At 38.0% G+C, this 22,802-nt stretch overlaps 1 protein-coding gene across 3 annotated transcripts in view; it reads left to right on the forward strand.

Moving 5' to 3' along the window:
* The window catches only part of SSBP2 (single stranded DNA binding protein 2), a 183,192-nt gene that overhangs the window by 108,049 nt on the left and 52,341 nt on the right, over positions 1–22,802 (forward strand). For 2 of the 3 annotated variants that reach the window (XM_075079406.1, XM_075079408.1), the window contains exon 5: positions 20,303–20,392. The exons of the other annotated variant lie outside the window; for it this stretch is intronic. In XM_075079406.1, coding sequence (XP_074935507.1) covers positions 20,303–20,392 — 90 coding nt within the window. The remainder of the gene's footprint in view (positions 1–20,302; positions 20,393–22,802) is intronic. 3 annotated transcript variants of the gene reach the window in all.

Here is a 22,802-nt window from a genome sequence, read left to right on the forward strand (position 1 = left end):
ATCGATTTAGCTTTGAAAAAACCCTGTAAAAACAGAGAATGTTAGTTTTAAATGTTAGGATTTTCTGTTTCAGTTACATTATCTAAAGTCTTGACTGCAGTAGTTAACCTCAATTTGACTCAATTCTTCAGGACCGTTAGAGCTCTTAGTTCTAGAAATCCAGTTCAAAAGGTTTTTGCTGTATCATATGAATCCGAGGCAGTGATTTAGTGCTACATGAATGTTCTGTTTCTGCCTTACAAAGGAGTTAAAGTGCTACAGATGAGGTGGGTCTCCCCTGAGAGGGGGCAACCTATGAGGGGCAACCTGAAAATAATTTTAAATATTTTCTGAGCTTTGATGAAGTCACTGTGCAGTCTTTTTCTATCTTCTGAAGTAAAAACAGTGTACTCAGAAATTCAGAAATCCAAAACTGCCAGCTCTGGAGTTCAAAATATACAATGGGAATGAAACATTACTATCTTTAGGCTTGGTGTGGGAGGCATTCTTTGAATATTTGCATCTTAATTTCAAAGATGTTGAATACCTTAAAGATAAATAGATTTCTGTGCCCAGCATTTTAGAGATCTCCAGGTGAAAAGAAACTTGCTCTTCATATGGATATTAAGTGATAAGGTCAGTGTAATATGCCAAAGGCGAAAAATCTTACAGAATTCAAGTGGATTTTGAATCAGTTCTGATTTTTTTTTTTTAGCATACTGGAGCAACTTTCTCAACAAAAAGCGTGACGGGGCACATGAAAGGAGTGATAATATAAGGGTGTGAGAGTAATTACTGGTTTATTACTGCATTATTAGGAAGGCCTTTCTTTCCAGGGAGGGGAAAAAAATCAGAATAAAGTTTTCTTGCTATGTTTGGTTCTCATCTTTAAAATACTTACAATTTAGCTGTATCTAGGGATGCAGAGTTAATGTTTGGGCCCCAGAATTTATGTTTGTTCTCTGTAGTAGAGAGGTAAGTGCATGGTGTTTTGAACTGGGGCTAGAAGGCTCGGAGCATCACCTGCAGGTAAAATAGAGGGCTGTCCCCGGGAGAATACAGTAGTTTTAAAATGCCCACTGCTTAAACACCTTTCTAATCTTGGGATGATCTTTAGTCCCTTTTGCTGGCTTTGGAACATGTTATCAGGAAAAAACCCAAAACAAAACCAAACAAAAAAACCCAGAAACTGAATGGTTTAGTATGCTCGTGTTTTAATGTCATGTTTATTGGCTTTTAAATGAAGCAAAAATGGTTGTTGAGTAGTGGGGTGATGATTCGGGGGTTTGTGTGAGGTTTAGATTTTGTTTTGCTTACCTCCAACTGATAAGAAAAATTGTGGCAAAACGTTCTGTGTATTTACAGTTTACGCTGATATTAGGACAATATGTTGGTATCAGAAACCACAGATGTAGAGGCTCTGTTATGTAGGAAGCTGCAAACTGTTAGATGTTTGGCAGGTGATTAATGACAAGCTTTCTGAAGAGTGTGAAAACCTGTGCTCAGCAAGATATATTAACACACAAAGTTAGAGTATATAAAGTTTTGAGTATTTCAGACATTAAATAAGCAATCAGTTTTGGGGGGGAAATGATACTTTTTGGTTAATTTAGTGTTAATTCCTTGCAGAGTTATTCTGCTTTTTTATGAAATTGGCAAGTGCTGAAATTTAACCATTCACTAACAATTTCTGGAGAGTAAGAGACACAAAAGATTGTATGCATCTATGTACTATTTGTTTTGCTGGGAGTGATTTTTTGATTTACTTCTGTCCACACCACAGTGTCTGAAGGCATTCTGGTCTGCAGGGCTCCAGCTTAGGTAGGGCCACTGTGAACAAAACCTGGTTAAAACTGACTAGTAGTGTTGGCCACAGTCCAGCTTGTCCTTCTACTTTGTTGAGGAATTCTCTTCAACAATTTAAACTTTGTCGTTAAAAGCACTGTTTAGGTATGCTCAGATTTGTAGCCAAGGGTTGCTAGTTTGGGATGGAAATAATAGCTGTACTTCTTGAATATGTAAACAAATTAGAAAGGAAGCTTTTCTCTTTTTTTGCCTTTTAAGTATTGTACATTAGCATCACTAATACAGTGGTTGTCTGCAATGAGTAGCAAAGGAATTTAATCAATACGGATTAAATGACACATTTTTGTTGTTTTAAACATGGTGTAGAGGCTCGAGTTATTTATCTTTAAAAAGTAAGATCCTGTAATTAAATCTTGAGACTCAACAGGCACTGTGTCATGTTGGCATATTGCCGTGTCTTAATTTCCTTGGAAGACGAAAAGCCAAGTGTCTCAGCTACTGGTGAAATGTTAAGATCCCAGCGTGAGACACACTCTAAAATGTCTTAGTGTGATTATGAAATGGCCCTATTTTATAATATAAGTACAATAAAATAATGCATGTATTGTAACACTAGGAAAAGGATGTGTAAAATTAAAATTATGTAAGCTAAGCTCTTAATTATTTTGTTTTCTACATTTTAGGTGTTGTTTGAAATTAAAACGAACTAAGTGGCACATAAAGTAATTCTGAGCCAGTGTTTAGATACACAAAAAGTTACAGTATACAAATAGTGGGAGAATCTATGGCAAGCAGTTGCTTTCTCCTCATTAACTTTATCTTTTTTTCTGATGGGGACTATATGCTGCTGGGCATATGGCCCAGACAGTGTACCAGTAGGGGCACTTCTATTCCCCATCCATTTTTGCCCACAAGGGTTAGGTTTAAAAATTTTATTTTTTTAGCATCATATTAAATCTCAGCAACTAAATCAGAACAGGTAAAAGGAGTAGTGGATTGAGGAATTGAGAGGAATGTAAAGAAGGCAAGGGAACAAGCAATTTACTGAAAAGAAGAAGAAGTGAGAACAGAATAAGCCAAAGCAGAAAAAGTGGATTTTGCAGGTGGTGTCTTGAAAATACCAGAGAGGAAAGGGGAGAAGAAAGGATAAGGTGCTGTTGTATGTGGACCCTACCCAAAAGGTTGTTGTAGATGGCATGAAACGCCATGTGGCACATGGGCATTTCTCCTGCAAATACACCTGTAGCTTTTACTGGTGGTCGTGCTGAGGTAGTCAAAAAAGTCCAACTCATGCTGGGTAGCTATAAACTCACATATTTTGTGTTTGTGGTCAAACCATTAAGGAAAGGGTACTCCTTTACAGGCAAGGTTTACTCCTGTGGAGATTTTAAATGGGTGCAAAACTTCACTCTTCAGATGGTACTTGCTTACATTGTTGCAGAATCACCTCTTAAATTGCCTACAGTAACTCCATTTTAAAACAAAAACAACATGCCAAGAATGAATTGAAGTAACTACAGTCCAAAATACACTATCTAGATGAACCTCATGGAAAACTTGATGATTTTGAGTTAAGTCTTAATATGATTTCTTTAACATAGATCAACACAAAAATATTTACATTCTGTTCACTGAAAAAGTTATTGCATCTTTTAAAGTGGAATAATGCTGAATGTTAATAACATGGCAGGGTCAGTCATTGAGCCTCCATAAATTTGGTGTTTGGTATTCTGTTTATTTTTCAAGCTTTGGCTAGTTGCCAGATTGGGAAATCCCTCAGTCTAAGGAACATCCAAAATCTGCAAAACAAACCAAACAATAAAAGCCCAGATTTGGGGTTTTATTAAGTGGCCCTGGATTCAAAACAATAAAACCAATGAATATAATAACATGTAAGTAAGTGCATGGAAAACACTCCTTACAAGGAGTTGTTTTATTGCCTGGCATATTCTCCCAGAGGAAGTGATGAAAGCATCGCTACTTTTGAGTCATTTAAAAGCAGAATGGACAAAGCACTCTGGCACAGACATTAGAAGGCAGCGTAATGGTGGTGGTGTTTGAGAGTAGCTGGCCTGGTATTCCTTCTCCGTCCAGAAACTGTGTAGCTTTAATCACATAGCAGGCTCAGCTTCTGGTTACTTACGTACCGCTGTTCTTTATATTAATGTGCTTCTCCTTTATTCAGGAAGTGTCTAATGGCATTTGGGGGAGGGGAAACTCATTAGCTTCCTTCCTGAGTAATATAATTTTTATTTCCTGTTGTAACAGCAGCCTCAGCCAAAAGCAACAGCCTAAGAAGGGGGGTGAGGGAGGGGGGAGGTGGGGAGGGTTGCCTGTACAAACATTTTCATGTCTGAGGTGAAATGCTGGTTACAAGACAGTTTTCAGACCAACAAGCAGTTTTTGCAGGGGTATTTTGAATTTTCTGTCCTCACTGCAGTTTTCTTATTCTTTAATTATGAGGATGGAGGTGGCTTAGAACTGCACTAGACGGACCGTTTGCCTTTACCTTCCATGCCGTCAATCCTAGGCTGCTTTGCCATCAACAACTCTCCTTTGACCTCCGAAGGCAGCTAGTCACCCAAAATACACCTCCTCCTAGGCTACAGGTGTGGTTTCTACAGCTGCTGGTAGGTGCAGAGAGCATTGCTGTCAGTTCCTCATGCCTGGGTCTGAGCAACATCCTTTGCAGCCGGAGGGGAGCTGGTGAAGGGTACCCCATATATGGGCTTTTGAATACACCCCAAGCCTTCCTGCAGGGCCAAGTCTTCTCTTCATGTGCCATATATGGCACAACTTAAATTTGAAAATGTGGAGCTGCATACCCTTGCCTCTTACAATTTTGTCTTGGCTCTATAGTGTAGCAAAACTGCTGGTTTTTGGTTTGGTTTGGTTTGGGTTTTTTTGTAAAACCCTTCTTTTCCCCGAAATAACTCAGACACTCAGAACCAGAGTGCTTGACAAATATCACAGGAACAGGCACTGGTAGAGTTGAGAGTTGTTGAGGATGAGAAGGATTTAACAATGGTTACACTGAGTCAAGTAATAAAGTGCAAGTTGGTTTTTTATGGTCCCTTATCAAGTGCGCGTATATCATTGTCATGCTAAAATTGCATGCTGTTCTGTGCATAACGGAGGATTTTAAAAAATAACTGGAAGGCTGTATAAGTTCATTGCTGTGGCTGATGAAAGTTGTGACAATGTTACCTCAGCCTAAGAAGTTAAACATTTTGTCCGAGCTTGATATTTTATATATTTAAGCCAAGATTTCTGTTACCTTTTCACACAATTACTACTGTGTTTTGAACTGATTTCCACTCTGGAAATTGCAAGTTGATTCATTCAGTGTAGCTGTAGCTAGACATTCACTGACCTGAAATAGTTGTTCTAAATGTGAATCTTGCGATGTATACAGTAGCACACAATACACCACAAACACATGTCCATACAAGGATAACACCAAGCTGGGCCAATAGGAGAAAAAAATAAACTGTTGGTTATCATTCTGCCATGCAAACTCTGTACCTTTCTCTTAGGTTTCAAGGCTGGAGTAGTAATGTTAGGCAGCAGTTGAAATATACTAAGTAGGAATTAAATACTCCTGGCACTTGAAACGTTGTTATCTCGTATCTCTTGAACCAGCTTATTCTCAGGTTATAAAAAAAGTCCCATATTGTTTTCTATGTTCAGCTCATATGTTCTGACAGTTTTTTTGGTGTCCATTAATGTTTGTGATGTTGTCCTAATTCATACCTCCGTGCTGGCATGAAGGGAATAATGGGAAAACAGAAGTGAGAAAAAACTTGCAACAGAACTGTATTTGTTGCTTACAAACTGTGTGATGTGTTTTCTGCACAATATGGGCAGTTTTTAAAATTAAGGTGATGGTCTTGTTACCTGTTTTAAAGAGGTAGTGAATTGAATGGATAGAAAGTAAGGACAGTAGACTTCACTGCATATAATTTTGATTAGCAAAATATTGATGAGAATAATAATCACGGGGAATGAGAAAATTACTCTTTTCTAAAAGGTGGACACTGGAAAGTCACTGTAGGTGCAAGTGTTCACAGTCTGAGTTCCCAAAGCACTTTGATGAAGTGAAGGCACAGTGGTGCACTGCATCGTTGGAGAGTGGTAAGCACAAGGAAAATTAAACGTGGTAGCTGTTCATTTCACATGAACTTGGGGACATGAAGGACATTAAGTATGCAGGTTAGCAGGTTTAAGCTTTGCTGAAGTAATTTGCAAAAGAACCAACACGACCATCCCAGAAATCGGTGTCCTTTTCCTCTTGTCATCTTCTGCAATGTTGAGGCTACTAGGGCAGATTAAGCAGTTAAACGAAGTATTACTGAATTATCCATGGTTACCTGACACTAATTCAGTTTTGTCAGCCTTTGTGTTAAACACGGGTATCCCTCCCAAGGGACCCTCTGTCCACAGAAAGCTGGTTATTTTTGTGAGAACAAAAAGCCCAGAATTGTTTCTAGGGATTCAAAGACTTAGCAGTGGAAGCAAAGAAGAAATGATGGGATAGATGAGCTTTAAAATTCTGTGCCTTGGCTGTTGCTCAGAGGAAATCCCAATAAATGCTGCATTTCCCTTGTTCTGTTAACAAAACACTGCGTGGATGTAAACCCCGTATCTGGCAGCTCAGCCACTGTCTTTTACAAGTGGGTCTTATTTTGTCAAAACTTCCCTCGTTTAAGATTGAATGAAGAAGAATGTCAGCTCTCCAGCACTTACTGTTGTGAATCTTATCAGCAGATAGCAAGAGCTGTATAATTTCCCATCAAAAGTCTGTATTGCCACTGCCAGCTTCCCCAACAGTATAGGCTAGTTACCTGATAAAAGGGGCACTGCTAGAGTGCTTCTTTTCTTCAGCAGTTTGTAGCTTATGTTATCCTCAGGTAGCACAGTACTTGGGACCAGCCAGCTCTCTATAATTAACCAACTTGCCTGAGAAATTGTGGGGTTTTCTTTATCAGAGAGAGGAGAAATAGTGTCGTAGAAGGATGCACTGGAGTCAGGATGGAGAGGGAAAATTCCTCTGACTGTTGTAGTTCAGGTAGCTTAGGAAGGGGAGATGGCTTCAATTTTTAAAGTTTTAAATTTTTTTCTCTTAGTTTAGGATGGGGAATAGGCTTCATTTTTTAAATTTCTCTTGTTACCAGCCTGTGTATTACATAGTTCTTAGACTGCTGTGGTTGAACCTAAGCTTAAACTGACTTCTAAAAGCATTATGGACTGGGATATGTTAAGGTGGCACACAGGTGTTTATCTGCTCTCCTCCACTTTAGATAATTTCTTCAATGAGCAGAGCTAAACTGGATGTACCTATACTTTCTTTCCTGCAAACATCTCGGTGTTAGCTGAGGGGAGGGAGCCAGCTTTTTATGTACAGTGAAATCTGGATTGTTGCAACCAATAAGTACTAATATTTATCTCTAGTCTTTTAGGTAGCTTGGACACTGTCGTGAAGCGAAGGTGACCATAACAGTTAGGTTTGCACTCAGATGATTTGATCAGGAGGCGGGGAAATGTTTTGGAACAGAGTTAGGTGACTTGACCTATGTATATAAATAATGTTTTTTATACCTGCTTTACTTTATAAGGTTCGTTCCCCACAGTATGTGCAGCTTCAGTGAAGATACTTATACCGAAAATTCACATTTAAAGCCTATCTATATCTCTATCCAATCTATGCATGTATACATATATAAATGTTTATTACAGGCAAGGTTGGATAGTACCATTTTTTATGACAGATACCTGACTCTTTCCAGCTGCTTATAATTCTGCCATTTTGTGAGGGGAATTTTTCATACTATATTCCTGGTTTTGGCTGATGGTTTTTTATTTTTCACGGGGTGCAATGAAGAATTACATGGTGAAGCAGGAGTTCTGGCCATCAGTCTTAAATCAGCTGGATTTCATCTCTTGTTCCCTGTATAATGTAACTGTCAAGATTGGCATTTTCCGTGTGGGTGACCCAGAGCTCCGGAGAAGGACAGGACCAGCCTGGTGGGATAGCTGGTCATGTAAGTAGAGGGTGTGCGTGGATCGGCATCCCTCCAGGAAAGCAGGTGCCTTGATGCCACTCCTCATGTCCAGGGCTTGCTGGCAGCATGGAGAAAGGGCCATGCCAGTGTTTGTACAGGGACTGCTTGAAATCGTTAATCGAAAAAACAAAAGACTAAGGTTTTAAAAGTGTGTTTAAGAGCCATAGGAGCTAGTTAACCCTAAAAGACTCAAGGTCTCCTTATCACCGCTATTGATTTTCACACCATGGGGTATAAAATAATTGGGTCCCCAAGGGGAAGGAACCTGAGACAACCACTTGGGTTTTACCCTCTTTGCAGTGTGACATGGGTACCCAGCAAGTTTACTCATGGCTGAAGCTGGGACTTTTCCCTCTTCCTTGGGTTCTGGTACCCCATGGGGTAGCATGTCAGGCTCCTAACTGGTGGACTACCCAAGATAACTACTTCATGCCAAATAGTCACCAGCATGAAAATGTTAGGTCTTCATAAGCACAGTACCTAATTCTGTTTTAGCACTTGGAGGTGTTAACTCTGTGCTCAACAAGTCACATTTATCCAAAGATAGATATTCACACAAGATGAGAAAAACGAGATATTTACAGGCTAGCTTTCCATGAGCTTTAACTTTTTCATATTTTTCTTCAAACTGATGATGTCTTTCTCAGACTTGAATATTAAAAATTAAACATGGTGGCTGTTCTTGAAAACTCAAGTTACAGACACATCTCAAGACTCTTTATTTAGTGGACTGTATTTTGTTTTAAATGCAGTGCACCATACATTGGATACAAAGCTTCCGTAAAACTGAAAGTGCTTGAATTCGTAGAGGGTTTTCACAAATGTGAACCTCAGGCTTCGTAAGGCTGGTCTTCCTGCACATCCTTTGTAGATGATGGGGAAAGAAGCACTGCTCCAGAGGATGACTCAGAGCAGCTCTCGCTGTAGTGGCTGTAGATGGAGCCTGAGGAGATGAACCTTACTGGGCTAGTTAGTCTTGCATGGTAGGGAAGTATTCATAAAGGTTTTTTTCAGTGTTGTATGGATATAGAGCTATGCCAGCATATATCTTTAATTTTCAGATGCTTGTTACTTTCTTGAAAATGTTGGCCATGTGCTGATGTTTCTGCTTATGGAATTAACTTCAGGATGTTTAGGGAACAGCTTAGCTCTTAAGAAAGACTGAGAAATATCTGAAAGAATAATAGTATTGTGTGGGGTTTTTTTAATTGCTGTCTCCCAGTGTCTTAAAATGACCACATATGGAATGAAGCATTTATTTTCAGCACCCATATACACAAGAAATATCACTGATTTTAAAGTAATGAAACTCAGGCTAGAGTCTCTAAAGAAAAGCATGTGTTGTGTGATGTACCACTAACTCAGTCAACGATGGAGCTAATGTTCAAAAAATCCAAATAGCTGCTTCAGTATGTTTTGTCTATCAAAATGTGCTGTCAATATTATTGTTCTGAAGTCACATATTTTCATGTTTTAGGACAGAGTAGTAACATTTACAGCACTGTCATGAAAAAGACAGAGATATATCTGTGGTTAGTATTTTGGTAATGTTATTAAAGAGGAGTTTCGTGACATGAATGTCCAGATAAGAAAACCCAAATATACTATTTCTTGAGCAGAGGAGCAGTTTCATGATGCAGTTCAGTTCCTTCTGAAACACCATTTAGTTTTCTGAGTGTATGCTTACTTTCCCTGCCACCTACATATGGAGACAAAAATCCATTTTGGATAGAGAGGGAATTACTGAGTTTTCTTTAGGGTTTTTTGTGAAGGTGTGCATATATTGCCAAGATTGCTGAATTACTCCCAAGTGACCTAAGGATAACCCCAAACAGGTCTACTTTGCATTTCATAATCAAAATGCAGTCTTTCCACTCATAGCATATTTGTTCATTTGTGTTTCATAACTTGGAAAAGACAGAGAGATGCAAGAGGCTTCAATCTTACTGTTATTAATCACTGTATTCTTAAAATGGGAGAGCATTTGACTGTTGTGTGGAGTGCAGTGGCATGAGAACTGGAATACAAGATTGCTATGGCAATCTTAAAATCTTTGGAAAACAAAATGGGTTTAACAGTTAGATTAATTAAATGATTAAAAGGCACTGTGCCAACCAGCTTAATTACTAGAGAAGGTTAGGATGTAAGATAGTCTTGTCATACAAGCCTAACTAGCACAATTTTACCAACTGTGAATTTTCTGAGGGCATCAACAGAACAAAATGGAGCACGTTTGGAGCAGGAAGAAAAGACTAGCAGTGATCAACTGACTTTGTGCAGTATGTCATGGTTTCAGCACAGTGATTGAGTATTACTCAGACTCATAGGTGGGCTAAGCACTTTATTTCTAAAAATTAGCTTTAGGTACCTATCTTTGACCTGACTGAAGAAGGTGCAGTACGATCAGTCACCATGAAAATTATTTGGAATAATGATTTCAGGAGCTGGCCATATTTGACTGTGTATATTAAAAATCTCAGCAGTATTTATCTTGTTTTGCAGTCCTATTATCATGACCCCAACAGCTGTTGACAAAATACTGAGAAAAGGCAATTGCATATTTTTAATAGTAGTTTTGTATTTTAGCAATTTTAACTGTAAAAGCAATGCTTTGATATGATAAGACTTACCAGAAAATCCAGTGGGATATATGTAACTTGTCACGATCCCATAAATTAAATAATTTCTTCTGGTTTTTGCTAACTCATTTTTAAAAGAAGCATCTCCACACATCTTAATTCAAATTCTTTGTGGCAAGGAAGGCAGTGGGTTAAACCTGTGGTCTGCAATGTCAGTACTCATCAAAGATGTGATCTGGAGGTGCAGCTTGGTAAAAAAATAGCACACTGAGTATTTTGCGGTTGTTAAGCTAGCAGACCGAAGCAGTCTTGGTCTCCAGGGAATCTGGAGGAGGGGTGTAAGTGTCAGTTCTGGAAAGAAGTTATTTCATTGAAATATCACTGCAACTCGGCTCCAAGCTGCAACAACAGTGTTTTGTGTCCTCAAGTGCCTTTATCTTGTCAGCAGCATGGTTATTACTGATGAATCTGATAACACTGTTGCATTTTATCAAAAACGTAACATAACTCAGTTGGCTAGCCTTTGGTGTTTCAATTCTGTTCATAGGTATACATACTAAATAACACAGGGCTTGGAATTAAGGTGAAATGAAAGCCCTTACTTTCCTAGAAAAGTGTCCGAAAACATTATTTGAAATATTACTTCTACGTTTTACATCTTCATAAAGAAACAGGAAGAGCCAAGTATTCAGCTTTTAAGTATAGTTCTGTTCAGTTTTGAAAAAGAATGGACAGCAATTTGATACTTTAATTCCGTAGTTAAAACAAATTGGTTTTGCACTTTTATTTTTTAAGTGAACTATTCTGTTGATACCTATGTGTAGTAGTGATTTTAGAAACTTCCAGTTAATAATAAAGGTTCATTTTAAAATAACTTTTCTTTGTAACCATACTTGAGAGAAAGCTTTGTCTGGAAATTGTTTTAAATAATCCGAGAAGAAGTAGCTAAGAGACAGGACTGAAATGCTATCTTTTGACAAGAGTTTGAAATCCTTTTATTCATTGATAGCAAAGGTTTCCTTAAAAATAATTTCTGTTACCCTTAACAGTATACTTCCAACCTAATATCCAGTTTTCAGTTCTGTAATAGAAATTTAATATCTCAGATAAGTAGAATGAAAACCCTGGACTGGGCACTGGGATACAGTAAAACAAACTGTAATCCTACTGCAGATACAGGGAAGCTTTGCTTACAGGGAGGTTGTTGTGGGGGTTGGATTCCTTCGTGGGGAAAGAAGAATGGGCTGAGTCCTGGAGCATACCATCCTTGTCTACAGGTCTGCCCTTCGTGAAGTGAATAAGTCTGCTGATGTAAACTGAGGAAACCAATTTTTGCCCCCCAAAAAATTATATGTGACTTTTTTCTTCTGATGACAGATAGGCAACTTGGCTATTAATAGAATTGTTGTTATATGACATTATATATTCTTTATCGCTCATAATAACATATAAGACGGATTAAACAGAAATACAATGCCGGAGTCCAGATCAAACTGTAAGGAGCTGCAGTTTGAGGAAGAGAAGACGTTATGGGGAATAGCATTATGACCTTCTACAATTACACTTCTCAGACTACAACTGTCGTGTGACTGCCTTCCTGTTACAGAACAGAAATTAAACGTTTTAGACAAATATATATCAGTAGAACTACACCAAGAATTAATTAAGTCTTGTGATCCAGATCTTTCAAATGTCTTGCTTCTGTCAATGTGATGAATCTACCTTTTGGGGAAGATTTTAAACTCATTCCAATAAACCAGTCTAGGGGTTACAGTTTTTTGTGTACAGCTGAGCACTCAAAGGCTCTACAGAAGGAGCAATAGCTTATTGCCAGTCAGTTTTTAAAAGTATTTTTTTTAAGAGTGGTGAGTAGTTTTATGTTCTGTGTTGGAGAAAATGAGACAGTTTCTAGTGGTTAATCATTGTAGTTCCTCTTAATACTTCTTTCTCTGATTTGTGGTAGGTAAAAAATAATGAAGTACTATTATAGTAACTAGCTAATGGCCTAGAAATACTTGATTAGTTACAAGTTGAAGTGTTTACAAATGGAAATTTGCTGATCTTGTTACAATATTGGTTACAGTATGTCTGGCACTTCGAAGCGATCAATGACCAGAAATTAAGCAAGTGGTAAATGTGATTGGAAATAGTAATCATCAGTCATTTGTCTTTCCAGAAAAAAAACGCCAACTAAATTTAAATTCCCTAATTCCCATCATTTCCTACATTCATTAACTTGAAAGTGTAGTACTAAATATTTATCCTTTTTCCTCAGGGAAAAAAAAGAGAAACAACAATGTTTTAAGTATTCTCTTAAAGAAGACAACATAGTTATATCAAGAATACTCAGTAAAATATGATAAAACATGTTACAAAGTTTTGCATGTCTGTGTTCAGTTAGTTTCTTGTTTGATTTCAGTCAGCTGGAGAAGGCATGAAATCTGTGAATTAGAAGGTATTCTCTAAGATAATAACTAGTAAGTAATAATGAGCAGTTAGCTTTTTGTTGCATAATACATATCTGTGCCTTTATGGGAAAGCAACCAGAATGCTGTGCTTAACTTAACAAAAATGCTGGAAAAAGGAGGGTATGAGAAAGTGACAAAAATAGACCGTTGGCTTTTGGATTATTTTTCTCTCAGTATTGCACTTTTGGTGCATTAGAGACTGGTCACAGCTAAACACAGTGGCCCCAATGTTATCTGTTCCTGTTTTTATTTACAGTTCTCTTAATTGGCATCGCCGGATGTGATGAATTAAGCAATACTGATTTGGAAAGACATTTGACTTTCGTATGAACTTACTTGTACATTCATCTCAGAGCTATCAGCTGACTAGCAGCGTCTTATTTATGCTGAGCACCAGTGTGAGCTTTCGGCATGGGCTTCAGGGAGACATCTACCAAAAATTAAAACATTTTCTGCTTTTCCTGCCAACAGTATGCTGCTGTCATCAGTGTTTCAAACTTGGTACCAACGCTGGTTGTAGTTTCCTTGCATTGTCCTTCACATCCATCCCTACACATTTGCTGTTCAGTTTGTTTAAATTACCTCTGCATTAATGTCATGCAAACGTATACAGAACTAACCTGAGATGCTGAACTTTTTTGCTCTTGTTTTGATTCAACTAATTGTATTAATATCCTCCATGACAGAATATTTCTGTCTGGTTACTGCGTATTTTGGTTGCATATATGAATATATGAAAACATTATATTAATACTTATAGCATAATTTTAAAAAGAAATCTAAATTCATTTAGGTTAGAATGCTCGGTGATTTTAAAACAAAATAATAATTGGTTTGTTTATTACAGCATCAAAAAGATCCTTACCACCACATTAAGTGCCAGTTGTATCTATATTTCAGTACTTGAACTTCAGCAGTGAATGCATCTTTGTCATGTTAAGGTTTAGACAAAATGTAAAATGATACTGCATATTTAATACAGCTAGTTATTGGCATTGCTCTGTAGTAGATGTCTTATGAAAATATAACTCTTGATGAAAAACCTGTATTTCAGAGGAATTGATGTGTTATTATTTCTGAATATCTTGCCAAAATTCTCATGACCCAACGTCTATATGAAGCAGGATTCAGAATGAGGAAAGAAGGGTAAATTTTGTCTGGCATTGCTTACAATAAATCAGAGTAGGTTAGCAATTTTTTCTGATTGTCACTCAAAAACAGAAATGAAATTTTGGAATAATTAAAAGCAAAGCTTTCAGTTTTATCATTAAAGTAATTAGAGTCTCAGCAAAAGGAGTATGAGGAGTTCCTACGCCATAGAGTACTTTCAGCAAGCGCTGCTTAGGCTTTGGACTTCCAAGATCTGGTGTAAACACAGTTTCTTGGGTATTTTTGATAGACTTGTTTTTTCTTGACCCTGAACCCAGAAAAAGAGTGCATACACTCTTGCAATAATTTGCATCCAGTTCTGCAATAGGATGTTTCAGCTCAGATTGTTCAGCTTGTAGGACTCATGAAAGCAGGTTGGAAGTTTGTTCCTCCAGAATGCTGTCAGACACATTTATGCTACAAAATTTTACCAGTATGAAAATTTTAAAATAATCATACTGGTGCTGCTTGTTTGCTTTCATATGTTCAGCCTGGGCTGCCTTTACATGGTGCATCACACTCACCGTACATCAAGCCATGCAGCAAAAATGTGTGAAGCTTCTAGGTAGGAATTGCAATGCCCCTCCAGAGAGCACCACATTTTCCCCTAATATTAGGGGACAAGGGTTGTCTTTCAGAGGCTCTGTCAGCCTGGAGATTACCCATGGCAGCATCAACAGGCTATTGCTTCCAGCAGAATATGGAAGAATCAAAACTCGGTATGTCGGTAAAGCATTCTCAGGAACACCTCACTCGTGTGCGATGTGATGGGAGGTGTAGTGGAGAGTGGGAGAGCACAGTTGCATCTACCGTGCAAATAGTGAGAGGAAACATCTTTAAAAGGGAAAATTGACTTTTTAACTGTTTCAGACTCTCCCTATAGAAATAATTTATTTTGAAGAGGCAAGCATCTGTGCCTTACTAGGTCTAGCTCCACACTTTCTTCCAAACCAGAATTATTAATGCAGCTCCTTCTTCATCCTGACACTATTGCTGTGCTCTCAACAAACTGTTACTCCTTCTTCCTCTTTGATGACAGTTTTAGCATCATTAAATCCTAAGATGGGGGTTTAAACTTGCCTGCATTGTGGACACTGGTGCCAGTAGTTCAGTGTCACGTAGAGGCGCTACCGTGTCTCTGCCTGGAGTCCAGCAGGGATGCCTCCTAGCGTTGTCTTCACAGCACAATGCACCAGTAATGTGCTCATGCTTTGCCACAGAAGACAGAACACAGGACACTGCCTTCAGATAAGCTGGAGGGATTGGCTTGATGCAGCTGAAGAAGTGGGTGCTCACCACCTCTAGTAATTCAGCAGGAACTAGGACTGTCCAGCCAAGTCAGCAGATTTAGGGCTGATGTAGCGGAAGTTTATGGAGGGGGCCTGGATGATGAGGGAATTGAGTGGCCAAGGGTGGCCATAGATCTGTCCTATATGTGAGGTCCAACTTCTCTCACCCATCATCAAGTAGATTTCATCATTCATCATCAAACAGACTTCTAAAAAGCTAGAAATCTCCTTTGCGTGGAAGAATTTAGTAATGTGATAAACTTCTTTGGATAAAATAAGGATGTCTTACTCTAAGCAAAATAACAGAAATTAAATGCCCGGATTAGTGAATGAGCTGGATTAGGATTTTATAAATTAAGCCAAGTCCTTTCTTCGTAAAATTCTTTGGTTGCAAATGGAATTCTTCTGTGAGCTTCAGTCATAAACCACTTTATGTGATACCACTTTTTGTGATAGCCTCAGAAATTACCTATGTGTTGCAGACTTCTCTCTGGATTTTTGTATTTAATTTTTATTTCTTTATTTACTTTGTGATTTCTTCCTTGTAAAAAGCCAGCCTAAACAGTGGCTAGTTTTACTTTTTAAAATGTAATAATCTATTTTTTCATTGTCAAGAATGACCGCAGTAAGTTTCATTCAAGTGAAACACTTTAATTAATAAGAGTAAAGAGATACCATAAATTCAGTATTTTAGCTACAAACGCAAATACAGTTTTCCATTTTTAAGGGGGTAAGATACTGTACAAAAAGATTAGACCATTTAAATTTTCCTATTTCATCTTTTTATGAAAAGCAGGGAAAGCAAATTGCAAACATTTAAAGTGTCAAACTAATGGAAGTATAAATGATGAACAACTTGTAATCATACAAAAAGAAGCCGTGGTTGCTGTGGGACTGTGAAGAAAGAACGGAATCATTCATCAGGCTAGAATAAATAAGAATATTTCAGTGGAGCAGTTGGAGGTTTGTTTACTGATCTACCTGGCATAAATTCTTTAAACGTTCATTGGGTAGCGCAAGCCATAAAGTGTAGTATATTTAAAACACTGAAAATGCTTTATTTCTGGATTTGGGACTTCATTGCCCATCAGGGAAGAAAATCCCAAGCAAACAGGTATGAAAACAGAAAAAAAATCCAGTACGTTAGATAATGAAAGATAGAAACTGAAGTTTCTGTAACCCCTAAGACTGGACAATTACAGAATGCCTATAACTACAATATTCTTAAAATTATTAAGCAGTACTTCAAATGACAGTAAAACTGATCTACTGTTATGGCCAGTCAAACTTTGTATCATTCTGTCCTCCTTCCCACTGAGAAATACAGAGGAGACAGTGTTGCACAAGTGCCTGTAAACTGCATGGTGTAATTAAGTCTCAAATAATTAGGCCAATTAAAATCAACACATTGAATACCTCCCTGAAACATCATGGCCCACAATCAAAATATGGCCAACATTAGTAAATGTATTTAATTTTGAGTAACTAGCCTGAAGTAAAGAGCTAGTTCCCTTCTAGTTGAGACCTTTTTCCCCGGAAACCACAAGAACCAAACACAGTATACCAGTCTGGATCACTTGTTGTGTAATCCCCTCCACAAGACCTTGCGTGTCTTCCCCCCCACCATCACAAATGATTCCTCTGATATCCATCCGATAGCACTGCTCAGGTCTTTTTGATCACCCTCAGGGTAGGTCTCCAGAATGGGACTTCAGTCCTCAAGCAGAGGCTTTCTGAGGAGGCTGCAGAAGCTCTCCAGTCTCATGTGTTGGCTCCTTTCTATATATCATCTTCATCAACAAAGTCGTACAAATCCCACTCCTCCTAAAAAGTGGTTACTTTGGAGCTACATCCCCTTCACGGGAATCAGCAGCACCTCTGAAAGTGGTGTATTTCCTTACATGTGTGAGGTAGACTTCTGGTCCTTCATTGCTGTGTCTGTAGCCCAGTAGACAGAGGAATTGCCCTCAGCCCATTTTACCAGTCCTGGAGAGTTACATGCTGATATCTGAGGTTCACCAAGGAACAAAGCTGGGTTCCTCTGGTATCAGTGCGAAGTCAGATTCAAACACATGAAAATAAAATGTTGTTTTTAAAAACACTGTTTTATAGAGACAATTACAAAAATGTTATCTTTTGGTATATTTCTTATAAAGCCTTGTTAGGAGGTGTAATGGCTAGCATGAACCAACAGATATAATTTTAATCCTTCCCCCCCCTCCCCCCCCTGTTTTGGAACAATCATTACTTCCTTCTCTATTTTTTAAACTGTTAAGTATATTTTACCATTCTTTTTGTATTTTTAAGTGATTTCTGAAGTGCAGGAAACAGCATGAACTCAGTGAGGGCAGATCCCTGTACCTCTGTAGGAGCACTGCATCCTTCTTTCACAAGCATCCTCTCATAGCCTGGGGGTTCTGGCAAAGGCTGCAGTTGAGGAGAACATCTGCCTATTAAGTGCATTAAGACACTCTGACATGCATTAATGCCTGGTATAGTTTAGTTTAAATAATGCAAGCAGGAGTGAGAGAACCTGGGATGGGAGGCTTCTGAAAACTGGTCGTGTATCAGAGGAGGTGCTGCATCACTTCTTTTTTTTGAGATCTTTCAACTTAAACAATATTTTGCCTATCTGACTTCATAGTGTTGAGATGTGTTAGCCCAGTGATTTATTGCTGTCTGTTCAAATGCTTTATTCTGTAGCATCAGCTCCATTGGACATGTGACAGTGTGTAGTACATAGCTGGTAAAGATGGACACAGGTAAGGTAGCGTAGGGGCAATCAGGAATTAGTATGCAAGGAGGCATGATATTGTAATAAGGTTCATCATTATTAGCACACCTTTAATGGGCTACCCCTTCTTAGTCAGACTGCAGTGCAGGCTGTTTTGGACATTTTAAGATGCTCCGGCTTTTAACATCATTGATTTTCTCCATCAGTGATGCTACTTGTCATTGCTAGTTGTCATTCTTCATCCAGAAAACCTGTACATATGGAAGTAAGATCCAACATACTTCACTTAAACTGTGTCTGTACATATTCATGATTTTACTTGACATTGTTACCCGATGCTCAGTTTAAACAGGTAATCTTTTAGCTTAAAAAAAAACAAACAACAAAAAACAAAAAACACAAAACAAAACTTTCTCTTTTGTTTTCCTTTGGAAATGTAGATAATCTGAAAGTAGTTGGTGGACATTGACAGAAGCTGTGCAAAAGAAAGGAAGGGTAACAAAATAATTTTGTTCTTTGGAGTTATTTTTCTGCGTTCACACCACTTGCTTATTTCCCGCTCTGGGAGGCCAAAGACTGTGACAGACCTGAGAGAAGTGGTGCCTGAGACCTTCCAGGGAGTCGCATGATTTTTGTATACATCTAAGCAGCATTATACTCCAGTCTCCTGAACTTCAGGCAGTGCCCAAAGAATGGCAGTGGCTAACAGGGAACTGTCTTTATTTGCCACAGCTTTATAGGCTGGTGTGGTTGGTTTGTGCTAGCCTTTCATGAGAAGGTATTATGATTCAAAAGGGTTTGCTACTTCCAACTCACCCGACTGGCCTTTTCTGTCAATTACAATTATATAGTATTTTAACACTGATTGTGCAGACCAGGTCCTTGCATAATTAAGGCCCTTTATTACAGGGTTTTCTAGTGAATCGAAGTCTTGCACTCAGTTTTGAAGCCAGCACTTTCTGCAGTCTTTTGATGATATGTTCTAGATTTTTGTTTGGAAAGAACATAAAGCTTAGATGCTAAATATGCTACTGCTAGTTGTTTAGAAATTTGATTCTAAAGAACAACTTAATCCATTGAAAAATCTATGGTAATTAACTGAATATTTCCTTTCTGCTTGGTTTAAAAAGGTCAGCCCTCCTTTGTGCTGGTTTTCAAATCTTTCCAGCATTATTCTTTAATTTCCTAGATAGTAGGCCAAACACCTGGAAATACAATTTCCAGATCTGCATCTTTGGGATATCAAGTGTTGAGCATACAATAGAATGATAAGTTAATAAACACAAGCCTTTCATATTCTGTAGGGAAGATATTGGCAGATCATTAGTAAGCTGCAAGTGGCTCTCGATGCATTGTGTGTGCATGAGTACTTTCACAGAAGATTGTAAGCCTTTATAGGTGATTCAGCTTATGCCCTACAGAAACATATTGGAGGAAGGAAGACTGCTAGAAATTAAAAGTAATTGAGGTTCCAATACATGACAACAATAACAGTTTGGCCTCCCTTTTTGTGACGATCCCCTGCTTGTGAATTGCCAGGAGCAGTATTTTTTACTTGCTTATTCCAACCGAAGGATTTGTAAAGGTAACTAATTTCATCCTCTGATTCACTTCTTAGAAATCCCTTTTTTCTTTTCCCTTCCGAAAACATAACCTGAATTCTTCTTATTTGTCATGGTGGTTATTTTTGGGGTCGGTAAAATCATAAGCATTACCAGCAGAATCGTGAACATTCCTTCCTATACTGTTTGTAACAGAATCCTGTTTTGAAGCTTGATGTAGTTCCGAAAGAATATTACAGTCTGCTGAAATTATATTTAAAGTGCTTGGAAATTGCTGATAAAAATGCATAAATTACTTTTACGCTATATGTATATACTTGTGCATGTGTGAGGATGTTTATACACATAACACAAGAAAAAGCATGCAAGTTACATTCACATTTGTATATATATAGACACACTTAGATGCAATAATTTTTAAAATCTAGTCAAGATTTATCTAATTGATACATGTTTGTATATCTATGCAATCTCTAGCATCCTTACCCTCAACATACATTTGTTATTTTAACAAATCATTATACTTGTGTAAGCAAAGACTAAACACTATACAATTTTAATTTACCTTCTGTATTTTGGTCAGGATTTGGGGGTTTTTTTTGGTTTGGTTTTTCTTGGGGGTTTAATGCCTACCATGCAATGACAAAGGTTTATTCTCCCTTTGTTCTTTTCAGAGTGCTGCAGCAGCTCCCAGTCCAGTGCTAGGAAACATTCCCCCAGGAGATGGCATGCCAGTAGGTCCTGTACCACCGGGTTTTTTTCAGGTATTCAGAAAAATTATGATTACAGGAATTTTAGGATAGAAAATCCTCCATAATAATGTTTACAAGTCTGTAGAAAAGGTCCTGTTCTAAACTATGTCTCACTATATGGTGCAATACTTGAGAATTTTATTTTTTAACAAAAGTGAATAGGTGGAAAGGAAAGGATCTCTCTGACTGACAAATATGTCATTTATGAAATAGTGCAGCACAACTCATTTCGAAATTTCAAGGATCAGGAATGGTGCCAGTTTATGAGTGGAGAGTGAAAATGCTTGAATATAATTTTTAAATAATTTTTTATGATAATATACATACATTGCATTGAAACTTTAAAGTAAGAACATTGTGGGTTGTGTTTCGCTCTGTGGTAAAGCCAAGCCACAGGCCAGATTTTTAAGATGTTCAAGTTTCAGAGGGAATTAGACCTTCGCAATTAAGAATATCACACTGAGCATGTCCTTTCACATTGGAGATCTCAAACCTAATGCCTAAAAAAAACAAGCCAAGGATTTAGACCATGTGTTGCTTTTACTAAATTTTGTCATCAATGAAACTAGATACCCAGTTAGCACTGTGGACATTAACAGTATAGAATACTATGATGGAAAAAATGGCAGCTTTTAGTGCAAGGCCAACCTAACAGTTGCAATCTGAGATTGGACTGTTCCTATGAGCGAGCTTGCATCTGCTCGTCACCAAAGCTTGTTTGTTTTTCTCCACACTGGCAAACTGTGGCTGTGGAGCAGGAGCAAAAAGTAGCAGCATCTCTAGCATTGAAAGAGCTCTTCAGGAAGAACAGAGATTTCCACTTCACATACTTGATCTCATGATGGGAAATAAACAACCCAGATTTCCAGGACTGTGATGTGGGGAGATCATAGTGATAGAATGATTTGAAAAAACCGAGTGCTGAAAACCAAGTAAAGACCAGTGTCTTTTTCTTTCTTCCTTAAGATATATAGACAAAAGAAGCATATTGCACCTGGGAAAAAAGAAGAAATGTTTTATTTATTTTTTATCTAAATGATGATTGTACAAAAATGGCAGAATATCAGCGGTCTTTATTTACACTGTATGTAAGTGACAACGCCATTTGTATGGTCTTCCTTTACCCACATTCACAGAGGGAAAAAATGCTATGTGCAGTATTGATACTGACTAAAGAAACCCTGAACGTGGCATGAGCATGTTGTTTCCTTCATCAAGTCAAAAACTGAGGCGTGATTTTTAATTCATGAATGAAGCTGTATTTGCAAGTGAAGTAGAAATTATCTTACTGTTGCCAGTCACAAAATTCTCAGGAGTTGGCAGAACTGATTAATTATTTTATTTCTGCTTTGTCTGTTTTGAGCAGCTGGTTAGGTAGAATTTTTTAAAACAAAATTTTATTTTAATTTTGATATTGTGTAAATATTCCACCTTTTTCTTATTTTAGCCACCCACTCCAGTTGTAATGTCAAAGGAATTAAAGTTTAAAGTGTTTTTCTTTTATTGTCTTTGAGGACAATTAAGAGTGGGAAGGGGCACAGATAGGACAAGTATGTGAAGTATAGAGGAGAGAGTAACTATTTTAAAGGTTTCACAGGAGGAGGGTGTGGGTGTTTTGTTTTTGAAAGCGTGAAAAGACTTCTAGCCACTCTAGAGCTTTAAAGATGTAAGAAAGACAAGATGATTAAAAGTTAAGTATGGGTAAACTTGCCTTGTCTGTCAGCATCTGAGTTCAGTCTTACTTGAAGACCCACCAACAGCCTGCTCTTTTTGCAAGGCCTAGGACTGAAAATAAACAGAGGAAAATCCATTTTCAGTGTAACACAGTTTGCAACATTAATTAGAGCTATCATCAACTAAACAGCAAGGCCAATGGGTCTTCTGCAAGACAGGTTCCAAGAGCTGGTTTGTGCAGCCTGGTCTGGACTCCTCCAGACATCACCTTTCACTTCTCCTTGAAACTGCTGGGTCTCTGTCATCATGTCTCTCTGTAACATGCAATACTCAAGATTAGTCCCTTACGGTTTTAGTTGACAGAGATCTACTTTCCTCAGGTGAATGACCTTGTCAACAGAACAAGCGTTTTTCAAGAGATTATTAGTTTTTGCTCTAGTCATCTGCTTAAGAATGTACATAAAGACATGACATGCTAGTTAGCAAATCCAACTGCGAGTTCAATAGCGGTTACATTGATATGGTTGGGAGCAATCCCAGCAAGGGGAGCTAAGCCAAAATCCAGTCAGTTACGTAACAGCGTGCTGGAACTGTAAGGTGTGTATAAAGCAAATACGTACAGACAGTCCATGACAATGTGTTGTGGCGTTGGAGTGAGTGTTGTCAAGAAGCAGTTAATACCTTACCAATGTCAATTTATCTGAGGACAAGAAAATATATTGGCAGACGTAGCTGTGTATGCGAATCT

Source organism: Phalacrocorax aristotelis, chromosome Z, assembly GCF_949628215.1.
Source record: "Phalacrocorax aristotelis chromosome Z, bGulAri2.1, whole genome shotgun sequence".
NCBI lineage: Eukaryota > Metazoa > Chordata > Aves > Suliformes > Phalacrocoracidae > Phalacrocorax > Phalacrocorax aristotelis.